Here is a 17,482-nt window from a genome sequence, read left to right on the forward strand (position 1 = left end):
TGCGATCATAAACTGGCTCAAAACATTTGCCTTGACAATCGGTGGGGTTTTGTCCCTGCTATACAGATCTCTACACTCCTGGCTCCTTTTTCTTCCTCTCTTCCTCGCAACATCTACCTTTCTCACCTTCCATTCTTCTCTTTTCACTTCTTTTTCTTAAGAACCACCTGGCAGACACTTCCGAAGGCACAGTGCAGTAACTGAATGGGAATCGCCAGGACAAGACTTACGCACCCCTTAAGCCTTTATGCTTTGAAGGTTTAAAGAAGGCCAGCAAGGTATACCAGCTAGCAGTGAAAAAAAAAAACAAAACAAAAATAGGGAGCCTAAACCAAGTATTTCTGGAAAAATTCCTGTTCACAACAGCAAACGCTATCCTGCAAAGCAAAAAACTGAGTGCATTTTACAGCTTATATTGATCAGTTATTCTGTCCTTTCCAAATAGTGCATGAATTTTCCTAGCTCTTTTTTTTCTAAAAACATTTACATGTACTTTCCTTCTTGATAGCAGTAGTCAATCTCAAAGTGATTTACAAAAGAAGTCAGTATTATGTTTCCTATCTGACAGGCAGGAAACTGAGCTAGAGACAAGCGACAGACCAAAGGTCAGATAGCTGGCTGCTGGCAAAGATAAGGCTTGTTTCCATTCCTCTAGACTTCCAATTCAATTCTGTAGTGAATTTGTCTCTCTGCTTCTCAGTCTGTGGGTGAAATCAAGTTCTCTCAAGATAGTTTTTACATAAAATATTTAATAATTGCAAAATCATACATTTACAAAAAATTTTGTCTAATGTGGCACACAATGCTACTCAAGTATATTTGCATACATACTACATATCACTTGATCAATAAAACTCAGTCTTCTCTCCTTTTAGACAGAAAACAGATTTCTGTACACCCCAGTGAAGACCTTACAATATTAACGTAATAAATGCAGTGAGAAATTAGTTTCAGACAAATAAAGCCACCTAGAGAATCACGCTAAGATGCTACCTACCAAATTTTTGGTCAAACCTCCATGCTGGAACGTGTGCATTGTGCTTCAGGTTGCTGTTCGTTGGCAGAGGCACTGTTACATAGATGGGGCCGTTCACGGGGATCGGGGTCCCATCACTGTTGAGGAGATGAACACTGACTGCGGTGACAGGGGTGAGGTCATACCTAGTGCTGTTTCCTACTGAGAGAATGAATGAATGAACATTGTGACTATACAGAATTTCCCAGAATTCCCACCCATATGGTTCAACGCTGCAGTACTACACCAGCGTATTTCTCAAGGAATGGTAGCAGTAATCCTCCCTGCCTTACAGAATTCACAACAAGAAAGACTAATATGCTTCTGTATTTTTCACTTAATTTTGGAAAATTCTGAAGACAAGAAAACCACAATGCAAAAAACTCCTGCATATATTTTCTCATCTTAATTCATCTTAAACAAATATATATGAGTATCAAAGCCACCACCGTGGCAAAAAAAAAATATTCTCACAAGCCTTTATTATTGCCTCACATACTCGTATTATAATGAACAAACACCCAAACATGTGGTGACACTGCAGGGATGATTGGTCATATGTTTAAGAATGCCAGGATGTATTTCCTTTGGCTTTTCACCGAAATAAACCAAGGTAAAAGGGTTATTGGGATACGCAGTGTTAGGGATACGCAGTGTTATCTTCTTACCTATGTAAGATAAAAATTGTTCTTTATGTTTAAACTGCATGTCAATTGACATTACTTCATGATAACATAATTAAAAAAAGCATTATAACCCTTCAACCATTTAACCAAATGAATCAATGACAGGGAAAAATACTATATTTATTCAGGAGGAAAAAAGATTGAGGTTTAAAACCAAAGAGATCATAGAATCCTAAAGGTTGGAAAAGACCTCTAAGATCATCAAGTGCAACTGTCATCCCAACACCACCATGCCTGCTAAACTATGTCCTGAACTGCCACATCTACACGTTTTTTGAACATCTCCAGGGATGGGGACTCAACCACCTCCCTGGGAAGCCTGTTCCAATGCCTGACCACTCCTTCAGTAAAGAAATTTTTCCTAATATCTAATCTAAACCTCCACTGATGCAGCTTGAGGCCATTGCCTCTCGTCCTATCGCTGGTTACTTGGGAGAAGAGACCAACACCTGCCTCACTACAACCTCCTTTCAGGTAGCTGTACAGAGCAATAAGGTCTCCCCTCAGCCTCCTCTTCTCCAAACTAAACAACCCCAGCTCCCTCAGCCTCTCCTCATAAGACTTGTTCTCCAGACCCTTCACCCGAGGACACATACATGCGAGGGAATGGTGGGAAAGCATTCGGTCCTTTATGCTTTCTCTTAACAGCGAGTAAGTCTCAAGGAATGGCCTTTATCAAATTCGATGTCTCTGAGTAACAGCTCACCAAAGTTAAGATACCACCAGGAAAGGGCAGGGCAGAGTGGCAAAGGGAAGGAAAAAAAGAGACAAAACTCCTCAGAACTTTAAATTCTTTGGATTTTGCACAAGGTGCCAAACTGAAGACATGGGAAATAACCAGAAGTAACTCCGCATGTGGCTTATTTACTACAGCATCTACTCTGACGCGCCTTTTCACCAGGTTTGAAGGTGAGCATCAGTGTGGCACAGCTGGCAGGCAAGGGGCACCCACGCTGCTTCGACCTGCTGCTGTGGACGGAGGGGCGGAAGCGTAGCTGCCAGGGGCATCACAGCGCCCAGAAAAGAGGCACTCTGAAGCCAGCCACATGAGAGAGCCACAGAGCTAACCGAGAGAAAAACCAGAAATACACAGTCTGGACATTCAGCTAGGGCGCAGGGGAAGATTGCCAGTCTGCCCAAGCATTTGTATATTATAGGCTCCAACGGTGCACAATATCATCCCCTCACAGCCTTAGAATATAAAACAGAGAGAGAGACGAGGAAATTGGTGGGGAAAAAGTTGTTCCTTTATTCCTGATCATTCAATCCACTGCCTCTGCCATGCACCTACAACTTCTGTCAGATTGATGCTTGTCCCCAGGTCACTGGACTTGGGCCACTAAGCTTCTCAGGCTGGTATCAGAGAAATAAATTCCTCTTGCTAAGTGTCATACCTGACCACATTCTGGCATATACAAATTCCTAATGACAAAAAGTGTGACTTCACATTTTAGAAAAAATTAGATTAATACGTAAGATTAAATTATGTTTCATATTCTACTTATTTTTAGATAGTGAAAGTTCTGAATTTTTATTTCATTACTGTCTTGATAAAGCATATCGGCCTAATATCTGTAAATATGAGTTTTCAGCCCCAGAAGAAGCATTTTGATGGTAAAACACTGCATCTTTTTTACTTAAGATGCAGTGACACTTTGCTCAGTACTGGGCTGAACAAGTTCTATCAGAAGATGAGAAATTTCTGAAATCCGCTGGCAAGAAGCAACAATCCTTCAGTTTGCCACCTTGCACAGTATGTAAATGCTCATTAAAAAGATAAATTATTCTCTTTTCTGTTGTGAAGGTAAATTAAAATCAATGCTTATGAAACTTTCACATGCTGCAAAACTGATAAGCATAGGCACAGATTAAATGGGAATGGACTTCAATAAATACCAGTTTTGATTTACTTCTTGTCATTTTTCATATCTAGTGACCTATAAAGAGCTCTGAAAATAATCAGAAGAAAATCCACTGTGAATTAGACTTGACTCTTTATAAAGAAACAAACAGCCTACAAAACCAGCAGGAGTAATGGTTATTAGCCAGCTTGGTCCATTACTGCAGATGATGGGAAGTTCTGTTTAGTTTGGTTAAAAGGACAAGATTTTGTGAAACCATCCAAATGCTCTCCAGTAGGTGATGAATAATAAGCTACCACTATACAGACTTGCACTACTTGCGGCTAAATTCTTTGAATCTTCATCTTTGGAATATGCTGATTCATGCAATGAATTTTCACTGCTATATAAATACCCCAACACCCAGTGGGATTTAGTGAAAACTGTTGAGCTCATAGAGAATAGGTTTTAGTTAAAACAACTGTAAAGTCACTCTGGATAAATACCAGCCAGAGAACTGAGTTGATTAAAACAAATGAGAGGACCTCTCCAAAACTCTACAGATCTGTAAATAAACTGTGAAAGAACAGAGGAGTAATTAGGAGAGAGGAGAGCTGGGAGAGAGTGGAGAAGGGGCAGTGTTCAGAAACATTCCAAAACTTCCCATGCAAATTAATGCTAAGATTTTTTTAGAATTCTAAAATTTGTACATGTTTTTTCTTCTTCTCTTGAGAACAGAAATATTAAAAATCCCCAGCAAGTGGTGATCTCATTTTTCATTCCTTCAAAAGTTTTTTGGGTGAAATCTTCACCAAGTGGCTTGGAGATGAAGCAGAGGAAGTCAATCCAAGTTTATGATTTTAAAGATTCATGTTTCCACAGCAGGAGAAAGTTCTACTACAAATAGAAGACAGTTCATGTGTACTATAGTGCATATACAAATATACTGTATTTGTAGTCTTTATTATACCATACTGAATACTACAGTATTCAGAAAACAAGACTCTTCTCAGTCTCTTAAAATCCATTTCTTTGCCAGTCATTCTGGTCTTTTGTGACATACTTTTACTTGAAAGCTAATAAAAGTCAAGAGCCTCCGTGCTCAAGCAGAAAAGTTCCCTTCATGCAAGCGTACAGCAGACTAAAAAAGCAAGGGTGCATTAATCTGCTTTGTAGGAGGCTAGGAGGTAAAACAGGAGAAAGATACTGTCCTGGTGGTGTAATTCCCCTAAGAGGTGATGACCTGAAATCCTGGCAAGACCTGTTTTCACCAAATGCATGCAAGGGTGGGAAGCTGGGTTGCAGAGTACTACGGAAAGGTTTGGGAGAGAGGAATCCCACACACATTGTCAACAATTTGCTCAGTGGGTTTAGAGATAAAAAGAAAGGAGATGAGGAAGTAGACAGACAAGTGAGATCAAGTGAATTCCTTCATTTTAAAAAAGATAAAGAGACATTTGATCATGTCTGAGTATGAAGAGCCAGAGAAAACTGAAGGTTGAAGATGAGAATAGGGAAATGACAGAGAGATAGAATGAGACAGGAGGAGATGGACTCACTGGAGCAGACATTAGGATGGGAGTAAGGTAGCAGACACATTTCTAATTAGTAACAGAAAAGGAGACATTCAGATTCGTACAAAGGGAAGGGGAAGTTTATTCTGCCTTTTTTTCTTTTAAGGAAAAGCTAGCAAGCTCAGTACATACCATTTACACACATGACCTAGCATTCAAAGTCACCTAGATCAAGCCACCACAAGTAACGGCATCCTGTGGAACAGCAGGGAGGGCCCTCCCAGGGTTATTCAGCCTGCTTCAAAGCAGGCTCAGCTACGCCGATGCCATCCTCACAGGCGATATGTCTGACTCTGCCCAACACCCTCGAGCCACTGATTCTACAGCTTAAACTATCTTGACCATGGCAAGGTTATCCTAATCACTAGTCTGAACCTCTCCTGCTGCACTGCAAGTCCCCTGCTCGCTTTCTAACCCAATATGGACACAGAGAAAACATTATTCTCCTTTTCACACCAGCATTTGAAGAATTTGAAGACTTGTGTGCTCAATTCTTCTATTTTTTTCAGCCTACACAACACCAATTGTTTCAATCAAGACTAAATGAGAAGTGGAAGAAGAGTAGCAGGCAGTTACAGTCATACAAATGTCTTACAGCTTTGAATTTAACAGTGGCTGTGTTTCTACTACGAATTTTCATTGCTCTCCCTTTGGTGCTAGATGAATTTGCGCATTTTTGGCTGAAGCGAGATTCAAAAGTATTAACAAAGCCACTGAAACAACTCTTAGCTGAAACAACAGAGTATTAAATCCTTGCTATATATGCGTTTGTTTATTTTTAGAAAAAAATTGAACAAGAATTCTACGGCACCCTCAAGTTAAATTCTCTTTTGTCCTTTCACGTTAATCTCCATTCTTGTACATGCATGTGCAACACATTTGGAGACTTTGCTCTAAACTACAAGTGTAACAAACTTTTCTGATCTCTCAAGGCTGAGGAATCTTCATCTTCGCTATTGAGTGGCCCCATTTAAGGGACGGCGGACCTTGCTCTCTGTGCTTATTGGAACAGCGTTTTGGTAGGGCAGTTGAACCTATCACATCACCCAAATTTTAAAGAATGTTTGCTGGAATGGGGAATGGAAAAAATGATATGGTCAAAACTCTATCCCTGGACCAGTACGAAATCAGAGCAAAACTGAAGCAGTGGGTTACCTGTTCCATTTCCATCTAATCCCTGCAAATAAGGAAAACTGTCCACTTCCCAGGGCGAGCTGGCTGCGGTCAGATATGCTGTCAGATCACTGTAGCTAGTGTTCTCTGGTAATTTCACAGATCTTCTCTGAAAGTGAACTTGTGGCTGAGTCCGTGCACCTAAAAAAATTAAAAGTGACTTTATAATCCAGGCGGGCAGAATAATTAGGTGTGCATATTTATGGAAGCACATTTACAGATTTTTTCATTGTAAATTGCAATAGCCTGAGAAGGACAGAGCCATCAGAAGGCTACTATGAAAGAGGAGGAAAAACAGTATTTTTACATTTATTTTGCAGTTGCCATTATTTTTCCACAAGTATCACAGAGCAAAACTGCGAAGGCACCTAATCTCAGAAGCTTGTCTACTATGTTATTTCCCCAGATCACCTCCAATTTCATTACATGCTTCTTTAAATTGATATACACGGAACTACAACTGCGTTCAGAGGTAGTGCATGTGAAAGCTTAAAAACCATCCAGTTTACCATATTTGTTTAAATTTTGCTTCTCCTGAAACAGCAAGATAAACGTAGTTTATACTCCTTGAAGTGATTTTCTAAGAGACAATTCTACCTGTAGTCCCAACTAACTTGTGTAATTTCTGTATTTAATTTTTCTAAATATATATTACAAATATAAATACATTAAATATATTATATTTAATTTGGGCCATGTTAACTATCTCTGGTACTGAGATAATAGTAACTGTTGATTTAAATCACTGGATAAAAAGATTCACTTGACAAAGCTTGGGAGAAAAGAGTTTCCGTATTTTCCCATGCAAAGAACACATCTAAACAGAACCAGATTACTTGGCGTGTAAGATTTCTCTCTATTCCTCTGTCTTGCACAGTTGTAGTGTTTTTTTCAAGATCACTAGGTGTTAATTGAAGAGTCTTTGCTGAAACATGATTTAAGACTGTTTCATGTACTACGGCATTTCATGTCTCACTTAACCCCCAGTCTATAAAGTCAATAATCTTTTTCCATGGATGCTCACCATTCATACTGTTTAGCAACACACAGCAAGCCTCCATCTGCAAGTTGGTGTGTGCGACATGCAAATTAATTTTGGAATCAAAAGCTATTGTATTCTCCAGAGCTCTTTTTGCATACTCACAGAACACTCCCCACGCAGCACAAAATCAAGAGGCAAGCAGTTTTTTTCTTAATTCACATTTGACTACGCGGTTCAAAGCTGTCGACTCAAAACAATTTTGCTTCTGTTAGTCTCTGGCAGCACTTCTAGGCTACATGTAACTTCACTGCGATAAAGATTAAAGAGCTTGACTCACAACTCCTAAGCTTTATAACTGCCAATGTCATTAACCAGGAGACTGGAATCTTTTCTTGCATTATTTTCTAGCAGGAGGCTCTAGCTATGTGAAAACATAAAATTCCACGGAACAGACTTTGTATTGGCCAACAAAAATTGCTGCGTAGGCGGGCAAGTATCTCCAAAGAGCTGATCACTGTTATAGCTGTCATTTCTTTGGTAATTCTGCATGAAAAATCTGTAAAACCACTTTATTTTTAATTTCTGAAAAATGTAAGTATTTACAGCAAGCTCTCAAAACTGGCAGTATCCTTAAGTGTTTAAGATAGTCATCAAGCAACACCCATGTGAAACGGGAAGAAACCTCCCTTACCCAATTTCCAGGCTTAAATGGAAAAACAACATAAAAGACTAAAACTGGCTGCAACAAACTCGGGGAAGACTTGTCTCCCAAGTCTACTACTGCAATACTGTAGTAGTTTGCTGAACCTCAGGGAGAGATCTGCTGAAGCACTCGGGAAGCTCTGAGTGCAACGCTGAGCGGGCTCCTACGGCCCACAGGGATAAGCATCCACAGTAACAAAACAGAAAAAAACCCCACAACAAAGAAACTGGCATTAGGATTATCACTACCAGCTCAATGTAAAACTGTAGGATTTTATGCTCTCTAAATCTCTGGTTAAGATAAATTATTCAAGTTGCCAAGAACTGGTATTATATTCCTGATGATTTGAACTAATTAAGAATTAAAACCAAAATAACTGTTGCTGAACCTGTAGCACAGTAGTTTATGGGAAGCTCTGGTGTTTTCTACAAAAAAATGGTTGCTTTGTAGCACTAGGAGAGCCATGGGCTGTCTAGGGAGCTAGCTAGGGAGGACTCAGAAAGCCAGCCTCAGCTTCTTGAATCCTACGGGCAACACGAAGTGTTCCTACAGCTGAATCCCAAACCTGGCAGGAAACCTACAGAGCAATCCGCTTGGATGCAGGTTTCCAGGTGGAAGCAACAGCTTCCTCTGTAGACAGCGCATCTACATACAATAAATCAGTGCAGGGTAGTTAATTCACATACAAATGCCTTGATACCGATATTGACCCAAAACCTGCTGCTCACCCCAACTCTCCCCTCTGCTCCCCAAACCTGGCAAGAGACTTCCAAGGGGCAGAAGACCGGGAGCTACTAGTGAAAGGCTTGTGAGGGAAGCAGCTGCCCAGGCTTTTGCCTTCTCTCACCTCCCTGCTAGAAGATAATCCAATGTACTCCTTCAGCAGAGGCCATAAAGGATTTGGGGGCATATGTTTGGGAATAGACTTACTGAGGGAACTGCAAGCGGTAAAATGGAGAGAAAGACTTGTGCTGACCAGACTCTTGAGTATTTTTCAACAAGTCAACACTTACCACTGGTAGCAGATTATTATTATTGCTTCTATGACTGAAGATACCTGGTTTTGACTCATAAAATCCACATTCAACTACAAAAATTGCATGTGAGCTCTCTCTACTTGGCAAGCACCATGAGGTAAATGACTGCTGAGCACTGGTCTTACTCTCTTTAAACTTCCTCTTGCAAACACACCGGCCATGATTCAAATGCTGTTAGCTCCAGTTTGCCAGCGCACACCCAGAGATGTAACCACCTCAAGCAGTCGTTGCAAGGCACCTCATCACACTGGGTACATGGCCCCGCACCAGCATTTGAGCTTCAATCTAGGTGAAGTAACACCTGAAGTATCATCAGTTCATGCTCTGACTGCTCATATATCAGAGGCAGATAGAGGGTACCCATACAGCTCCCATGCATTGAATGATGAAGTTCAGCTCATCACTGTGCCGGTATTAAATAACTGAAATGACCCAGTGGCTGGCAAGCTCCATCCCTCGCAATTACTGACAGAGCACAGCAGCGGATTGCAACGCCATCATGAAAATGAAGCTGGCTGCATCAACTAAGACAAACATCTCAACTGCATAATAATTCGCTTGCTTGATTAATTATTCAAAAGCAACTGGTAACTTAATGTACTAGACAGGCTTTTCTTTCCCTTTGGCTGGTGCGTAAAACACCAGTGTTCCCAGTCTGTTCCTCGTATAGTGAGTTCTGTTTTGCTCTCCATTTCTGCACTAAGGTAACTCCTGACCAGCTCTTCTGAAGCAGCGTGAAGTTACTGGGAAATAAATTGGAGAAGTAACAGAGAAAAACTGGGTCACATAGATTTTGGATCAAGAGCAGAGATCCTGTTTCTCTGCTACACCAGCAGAACCAGTTACATTATTCTAACTTAAATATATTGGGAACACCTTGGATAAATTCACTGAAGGGAAACATTGGAAAATATTTATGAGTGTCACTTGGCTGTTAAATGTCCCTCTAGCCATTTAACATCCCCTGTTTTTTTGAAGAAAGGAAGCTATAAACATGAAAAGATTGTTCTTTTTAACCTAATTGCATAATACTGGCACATTTGCATAAGAATACGAGTATTTAATACACCATGCTAGTAGAACACTGTTAGTAAACAATGTTTCATGTTTTGTTTAACAGAATCCCTTGTGGTTTAACACAGTTCACTGTCCATCTAATTTACCCCATTAGATAATGTCAGCTCTCAAACTGCAGAATATACGTACGGCAGCTGTGCTGTTCTCCAGCTCCTTCTGAGCATTCCATCAGCTGCCTAATTTGTTTAGTGCTTTTCAGCTCCAGTCATATCTAGTGGTACCATTAATGAAAAGCCTATTGTGTCTGGATGGTTTCTAACTGTAAAAAAAGATATCAGGAAGGCATAACGCTATTATACTCCCTCAGATAAAACAAGGTTATCTTAGAATATTATTAAGGTAGTATTCCCTTATTTATTAACTATCTGATAAGAGTTTAAAATGATGGTAATCATGATACACGTGAATAAGACAGTTTATGCACAGTAACAGTGCTCACAGGAAGGACATCCCCTTGTTTTGGCTCATCAAGGTATCTTTAAAAACTTCTGTTTTTCTGTTAACAGACTTACCTCAGCTATTGCATCTACTGGGCTAAGTTAGGTCAGATCCCCAGGTCAGATGAACATGTTATTCTTTACTGTGCAATTCAGAAAACAACAGTGTTCATCTGACTGACAATGCAGTTGCTGTAAGTTCTGTCTTTGGCTTTAAGAAGAGGTGAATTGAACTTTGGTTTTCTAAGACAGCGGGTTTCACCCTGCAGTATGTGGGTGTGCAGGCAGTCTGATACGAGGTCCACAGGAAGTACTGAAGACAAGCAAGTTTCTATAAAGTATACAATAATGCTGATAAGAGAAATTTTCAGTTTTTCTATGTCCTGAATTTCTAAGGCATTCACAGTACAAAGCAATAAATAAAACCAGAGAAAATTCTTAGATGGTGAGAACATCAGAGAATCTTTACTGTAAGGATGGTTAAAAGATGCTGGATGAAAAAACATCCAACAGATAGCGAAAGAAATTTAATCTCTAGCTCTCAAATGGCACACTCAAGTCCAAGCTTGTTTATTACCAAGTAACTCAAATTCCCCAGTCACAGCAGTTAGGGCTGAATTCAGCTATTAATCAATTTGGTAAAAGCATCCCACAGAGGAGCATTCCTCGGGGAACTCAGAAGGACTCCCCACGAAATCCCAGTCTCACGCACAGGACAGAGTTCAGAAACTATCCGGCTGTCAGGCTTTTTGTTTAGTGTGACTCAAACTTCACTTCTGACTTCCAAAAACCAGCATACCTTGAAATCCTGAGACTATCTGGACTACATCGTCATAGACCATTAGAGTAGCTGAGCGTTCAGGAAGAAGGCCGAGACTCAGCGAAGAGAACACTGCGGGAGAGAAGTGGTTTAAGTGGGATATATTTGAATTCTTATGAACACAACCCAACAACAACAGCACTTACTTTCTTCTACATTTTTGCAAAAGCAGACCACCCAAACTACTAAAATCATGTTGTATATATGACAGAAACCACGTGCATTTTCTAAATCAAATAATTAAATTGCCAGGGTAATTATCATTGAACTAAACAACCTGTTCTACGCCTTGACTCCTGCAAGTCATGCATGGTAGCTCAAAGTACACGAGAGCGCAGTGTAAAGCAAGGTTTTGGGTTATAATTCCCAGCTCCACAGAAAGACTTGTCATTACATAAAGAGGAGTGAAACACTAACTCAGTCTGACTGAATTATTTTTCTGTGAAACGGCTATACTTCTTACCTCAGGAAGATTTTAATGAAACTTCACTTTTAAATACTTTGAGATGCTTACATAAAAAGTCACACAGAAAGGCAAAAGATGATGAATAAGTCTGAATAATTTGCTTTAAAATACAGCATGTCCTTCCTGAGTCACCACCTACACTACAGAAATGCTATATACAGCAGAACCACCATCATTCCACCAGCAGTGTGGAAGGGGACAGATGAATGGTATCTGTTGCAAGAAATTTGCCTGCAAGGACCTCCTCCGCCCCTGGGTACTGGCATTCCTTACAGGGAGCTGTGTCTGTATGCCCACACATCTTTGGGTAGTGAAGACGATGATACAATTTCACGCCAAGTTCTTCAGACCCAGCAGACCAGAAACACGTGTGGAATTAGCCACCGAGCACACCTGACTCTCGCACCCATGAAAACAGTAAGAGGTAGACCTGCCTGCAGTCCACGCATGGCTTTCAAAGATAGAAGGAGAGGAGGAGATTAATGCAGACCAGTAATTTTTGGTAACTGGGTAGCACCCCACATTTGCACCTGAGAAGTACTCATCCCATTCTGAAGCGACCACAAGCTGAGGAAGACATTTCCAGAACTGCTTAATAAAGGAACAGTGCAAGCTCTTCTGATTTTCTGGAGCTTCATAAATCTCCTCCAAATTAATATGTATTATTTAATTCATGAGATCATACAGATGTTAGCTACAAGCAGGGAGTCTGCGCACTACTTCTGTCTTAAGAAATATATTCTCTTTTTAAAGATCAGAAATCTTAGTGTTTGGGAGAAATACAGGAGAAAGGAGATGAAACTAGGAGAAACACGCCTATTAAAACCACCATCTAAAAGATGGTCTTCACAACATATATGAACATTAAAAAAAAAAAATCATGCTATTGCAAGCACAGCTGAGAATTTTCTTTCCAACGCTCTGCATGTGAAACAGATCTACACATCAGGCAACGCAAGTAAGAAAGCCTGGTGTAAGTAGCACTAAAGCCACACAACTACAAAATGTGTTTGTCTTTACTCCAATAACTTAATTTGTATGAAGAAAGCTAATATAATTTAGACACCCTGGGGAGCTCAATACAATAAACCATGCCAACATCTTCTTCCATATATGCCAGACTATAATGCATATACAACCTCTAAACTTCCCTTGGGCTTTTCTGCACAATCTTTTCTCAGCATGACAAAGGCAGAAAGTCATAGTTTTCCAGGCCAGAAGGATGACTGTGATGATCCCATCTCACTCCTGTATAACTACAGCCTTCCCTGAATTAATTACTATGTCAGATCCAATAGCTGTGCTTAAACTAGAAAACATGTAGAAAAACTATCCAGTTTTCTTTTAAAGGTGTCCAGTGGTGAAGAACACACCGCATCATCAATGTTCTTGTAAATAATTATGAGGGCAGTTAAACTATGTGCCTTTTTACCCATCAAAATTTATTAAGGTTAGACTGCCAGCCATTTGATCTTCTTTTTATACAAGCCGTCCAGACAGAAGAATTCTCTTTTACCCGTTTACTCTGTGCGGGTACGGATGGACTACGATCAAATTACCCCACAAACTTTCTCTCTGGTGAACAAAATAAATTAAGCACTTCCAAGTCCTTCCCTGTAAACCATATTTCCCAGTCTTTTAATCCCTCCTGATATAATCCTGCAGTTTTAAACATTTTTCTTGAAGTGTGAATCCAGAACCGGACACACATTTCCCTGAGTGGCCACACCAAGGCCAAGCTCTGCAATCTTACACTCCACCTTCCCAGTTTTTACCTAATTTTACAGCTAAGGATCAGATTATTTGTCACAGCTTTCTCACAGGGCTGCACTGGGAGGTTATTTTCAACTGTTCATCTACCACGACTCACATGTCTTCTAGAGAGTTACTGCTTTCCCGATGAGGTCTCCTCTCCCAGAAACACCATGAGCATCCTCTGCTCCCAGAACCACACTTTGCCACAGTGAATACCACGGTTTGCTCTGACTGACCCTACCAGCTGGCCTGAACCATGCTGCCTCAACAACTTCCCTCTCTTCATTGCACATGCTGCTCCAAAAACGTCCTCTTAAACATGGACTGCCAGTCACAACTTTTTTTCTTCCAAATTATTTACAAAGAAAAATCTATGTGTAACTAAGAGCTGATAGACGAGCACATCTTCCATCATGAACACTTCAACAACTCAAGTGATGTTAAATTAATGAACTGTTAATAAGTGGAGTCATGGCTGTGCTGATAAATAGTTTAATGGAAAAAGAGATCTTAATCTTTTCCTCCTACCATTTATCACTATGTAAATAAATAATCCTCCTGCTTAAGTGGTGAAGAGCTAGTAATTATTTTGGTTAATATAAGAAAAGTTAATTTCTGCTGAATTATGAGAACAGAAAACCCTTGATGCTTTCTCCTGTTTGTAAAGCTATTACAATAACATCATGAGTTCCGTGGCTGCACAGCTTTTCAGCACAAGATTGTAACCAATGCATACTGACTATGATGGAAGAATCCAGGTCCTTCGGCAAAGTCCTGCTACAGCACTTTATAAACATGACCACCCCATAGCTCTCGAACCTACTCCCTGCTTGTGGTTATCATTTCCACGTTTGCAGTAAATGTGTCCGTAGTTTATTTACCACTGCACACGGGACAGCACATCAGCTTAAACCACGGCCGCGGTGGCACGCTGCTCAGAACGGCACGGCCGCTCTGGGAGGTGACAGCTACTGGTACTGCTAAAACGCATTTTTGGGAAACAAGGATCCTGCTGTACCCGTGTGCCCAGACTGCACACTGCAGAACCAAGATTTAAATGTGGTGCCTGTTCCACATCATTCAAGCCAGATTAAAAATAACAACAACAACACCACATCCATGGTTTTCAAAACTTCTGTACTGTGCCGGTTATGCGCATGACAGGCATTTAAATAAGAGTTCTTAAATACAAACAGTTCTTTGGAAGTTTTTTAAAGACTATGGGCATCTTAGTCAATACCAAAAATAACAGCCTAAGTATCTTGGGCCTGAACTTTTATGTCATGTCCTTTTTAAGGAGTAATTCAAGGACAACCCTATTAAATCTATATGAGGCGTATCAGGTTGTAACTTGCTGTTTCTTTAATCAAACAAAGGATTAAGTTCAAGGCACAGAAAGCAAAAGAAAGGATTCCATACCCAATTAAATCAATGGCAAACTATCTACTGGTTTCAATGAGGGAAGATCAGAGGTGAAAGGAATCTATTTTCTGAGTCCAGCTCACATTTCAGCCATGTAAAAAAAAGATTTGTGGAAACTGTATACAATTACCACTCTTCAAACTTCCATGACTTACCAAAACAATAATGCCATGTTTGACTCCCTTCCCTCAAAATCAATATTTAAGAAAAAGCATCAAGCAAAAAACCTAACCGAAAGAAACTCCAGGCCACGGAAGAGTAGGTCACATTCAAAATATCTAGGGTACGAGTCAGAAATTCATAAGACACATGGAAAAAAAGGGTTCAGGCAAGAAAAGGTTATTGCATGTTTTAATCATACATGATAGTGTCTTAAAGAAGTACATGAACTATGCTGAGGAAGCTACACTTCATCTTATTTAAACAGAAAAAAAACATCAAGGACATTTCTACAGAGTCACAGAACAATTACGGTCAGAAGGGATCTCTGGAGATCCCCTACTTCAACCAAGTAAGGGGGTGTCCAGCTGAGTCTTGATTATCTTCAAAGATGGAGATTTCAGAACCTTTCTGGGCAACCTGCTCTGATCATTGACTACTGCTGCTGTAAAGAATTGTTCCCTTTTATTTATCTGAAATTCTCCTTGCTGCAACTCATTTCAGTTACTTCTTATTCTTTCACTCTGTACCTAAGAGCCTGGCTTAGTCTTCACTATAGCTCCCTTAAGCAGCTGGAAAATGTGGCAGAATCCAGTCTAGGAAATCTGGAAGAAGTCAGTCTGCCTTACCTTAAGCAAGCAAATGCAGGTAAGTAAACAGGTTGTTGAAATGCCTAAAGAATAATTCTGGGTTTGAACACGTTCAAGTTCCTTTCCCCATCTGAAAATACATTTGCTGCCTGACATTGTGGCAAGTCACACAGTCCCTCTGTCTATGCTGCTATTAATAAATAAAATGGAACCAAGGCATGAGATTGAACACTGTCCTGTGATCGTTTATACTATTTAAATATTAGTGCACTTAAAATCTGGCATGGCTTTGGCCTGGGCTAATTATCAAATCTGAGGTGATACTAAGGAGTGATTCGGGTATAATACAAGCCTGGGACCACTCCCAAACTACCTGGACCCCAACTGTGGCTGGGGATTAGAGGAAAGGCAGATGAAAACTGGGGATGTGACCTTCATCTAGACGTTAAGTCTCAAGGTCTGAAAGCCACCCTCAATCTGTACTATTTAGCAGTACAGAAATGGTCTTCAGGTCTCAGTTTCCCCTCCTGTACCACTAACGTAAAGTCTCCCACTTCCCATAAAATTCTGAGGCATTCTGATAAAAGCTAACATGCAAGTATTACTGTTATATTTGTTCGCCTGTGGAAGAAACACACAACGCTAATTAAGCTGGAAAAAATCCTTACATCTGGATAACATAACTGCAGATTAAAACTGTCCTAGGGACACAGCCAAGGACTGAAAGGCCAGGACATTTTTTGTACACTACAGTCTACAGTGCAACAGTTGTTGCTACACCTTGGGAGAGAAATGAGTGAGTACATCACAGCTGCTAAAACACAGCACTTGGAAAGAGAGTTCCCATAAAGAAAAAGATCTGGAAGAGATTTGTATTTTCTGTGGAGCTGTAAGAGCACCAACAGTTGTTTGAAAACTGACGCAGCACTGTATCAAGGACGGCCAGAGGGAGAGCAAATCTCTGCACAGCCCCGACGCCACAGTTGAACTCAGGAAGAAACCTTGTGTTTTTTTGAAAGGCAGAGATGGTCCTCCTCCCACACAGGATCGCAAGCATTAAAACACATCATACAAAACTGTGTAACTTCCTTTAGATGCAAAATCTTACCTCAGAACAAAAATAAAGATCTCTTACCAGGCAATCTTACAGGTTTCCATGGTGCAGAATTTGGCACATACGCATGTTTACTAGCAGTCACTATCAGCTGATTGCCCAACTTATACTGAAACTTGAGGAAGGCAGTGCCATCTGCTCCTGAGGTTCCAGATGCAATGGAGATCTGGTTGGTAAAAATCTCAATGAAGGCTTCAGTTACTGGCTGATGTGTGCTGGCATCGCTTACATGGACCTTCAGCGTTACTTCTGCAATGACAAACAACCACAGCAATTATCGTCTGAAAAGCTTCTGCAGGAGGCAGCAGTTCGAACACGCCAGCACAGCAACGACCACAAAGACACGGGGCTCGGTGCTACCCTCTGACACCTTGGTGTCAAGTACGGCCTCTTGTCCTGACCTGAGGTTCTCCATTTCGGGCAGTTACTCTTCTGAGATGCTGCAGATTCTGCCGCAAGCCAGACCAGGTCCCGAGTTATCGCCCCACTGCTAACTCCAGCGGTGCAGGCGTCTGTATCCCCTCCGCGACCCACATGCAGCTGGGCAGTGCATCACCACAGGCTGGCAATATTCCCTTTGACGGGCAACACGTCAATCTCGCAGTAGGATCAGAATTCAGAATGTGTGCAC

The 17,482-nt window shown here is 40.7% G+C and overlaps 1 protein-coding gene across 2 annotated transcripts in view; it reads right to left on the reverse strand.

Moving 5' to 3' along the window:
• Positions 1–17,482, reverse strand: part of FAM171A1 (family with sequence similarity 171 member A1) — a 97,599-nt gene that overhangs the window by 18,917 nt on the left and 61,200 nt on the right. Inside the window, exons 2-5 of one of the 2 annotated variants that reach the window (XM_075419427.1) lie at positions 16,873–17,100; positions 11,325–11,417; positions 6,272–6,430; positions 998–1,174 (exon numbers count right to left, since the gene is read on the reverse strand). In XM_075419427.1, coding sequence (XP_075275542.1) covers positions 998–1,174; positions 6,272–6,430; positions 11,325–11,417; positions 16,873–17,100 — 657 coding nt within the window. Of the gene's footprint in view, positions 1–997; positions 1,178–6,271; positions 6,431–11,324; positions 11,418–16,872; positions 17,101–17,482 lie in introns of both variants that reach the window. The other variant, XM_075419426.1, reaches the window with a different exon arrangement.

The sequence above is a fragment of the Opisthocomus hoazin genome, chromosome 4 (genome assembly GCF_030867145.1).
Source record: "Opisthocomus hoazin isolate bOpiHoa1 chromosome 4, bOpiHoa1.hap1, whole genome shotgun sequence".
Lineage (NCBI taxonomy): Eukaryota > Metazoa > Chordata > Aves > Opisthocomiformes > Opisthocomidae > Opisthocomus > Opisthocomus hoazin.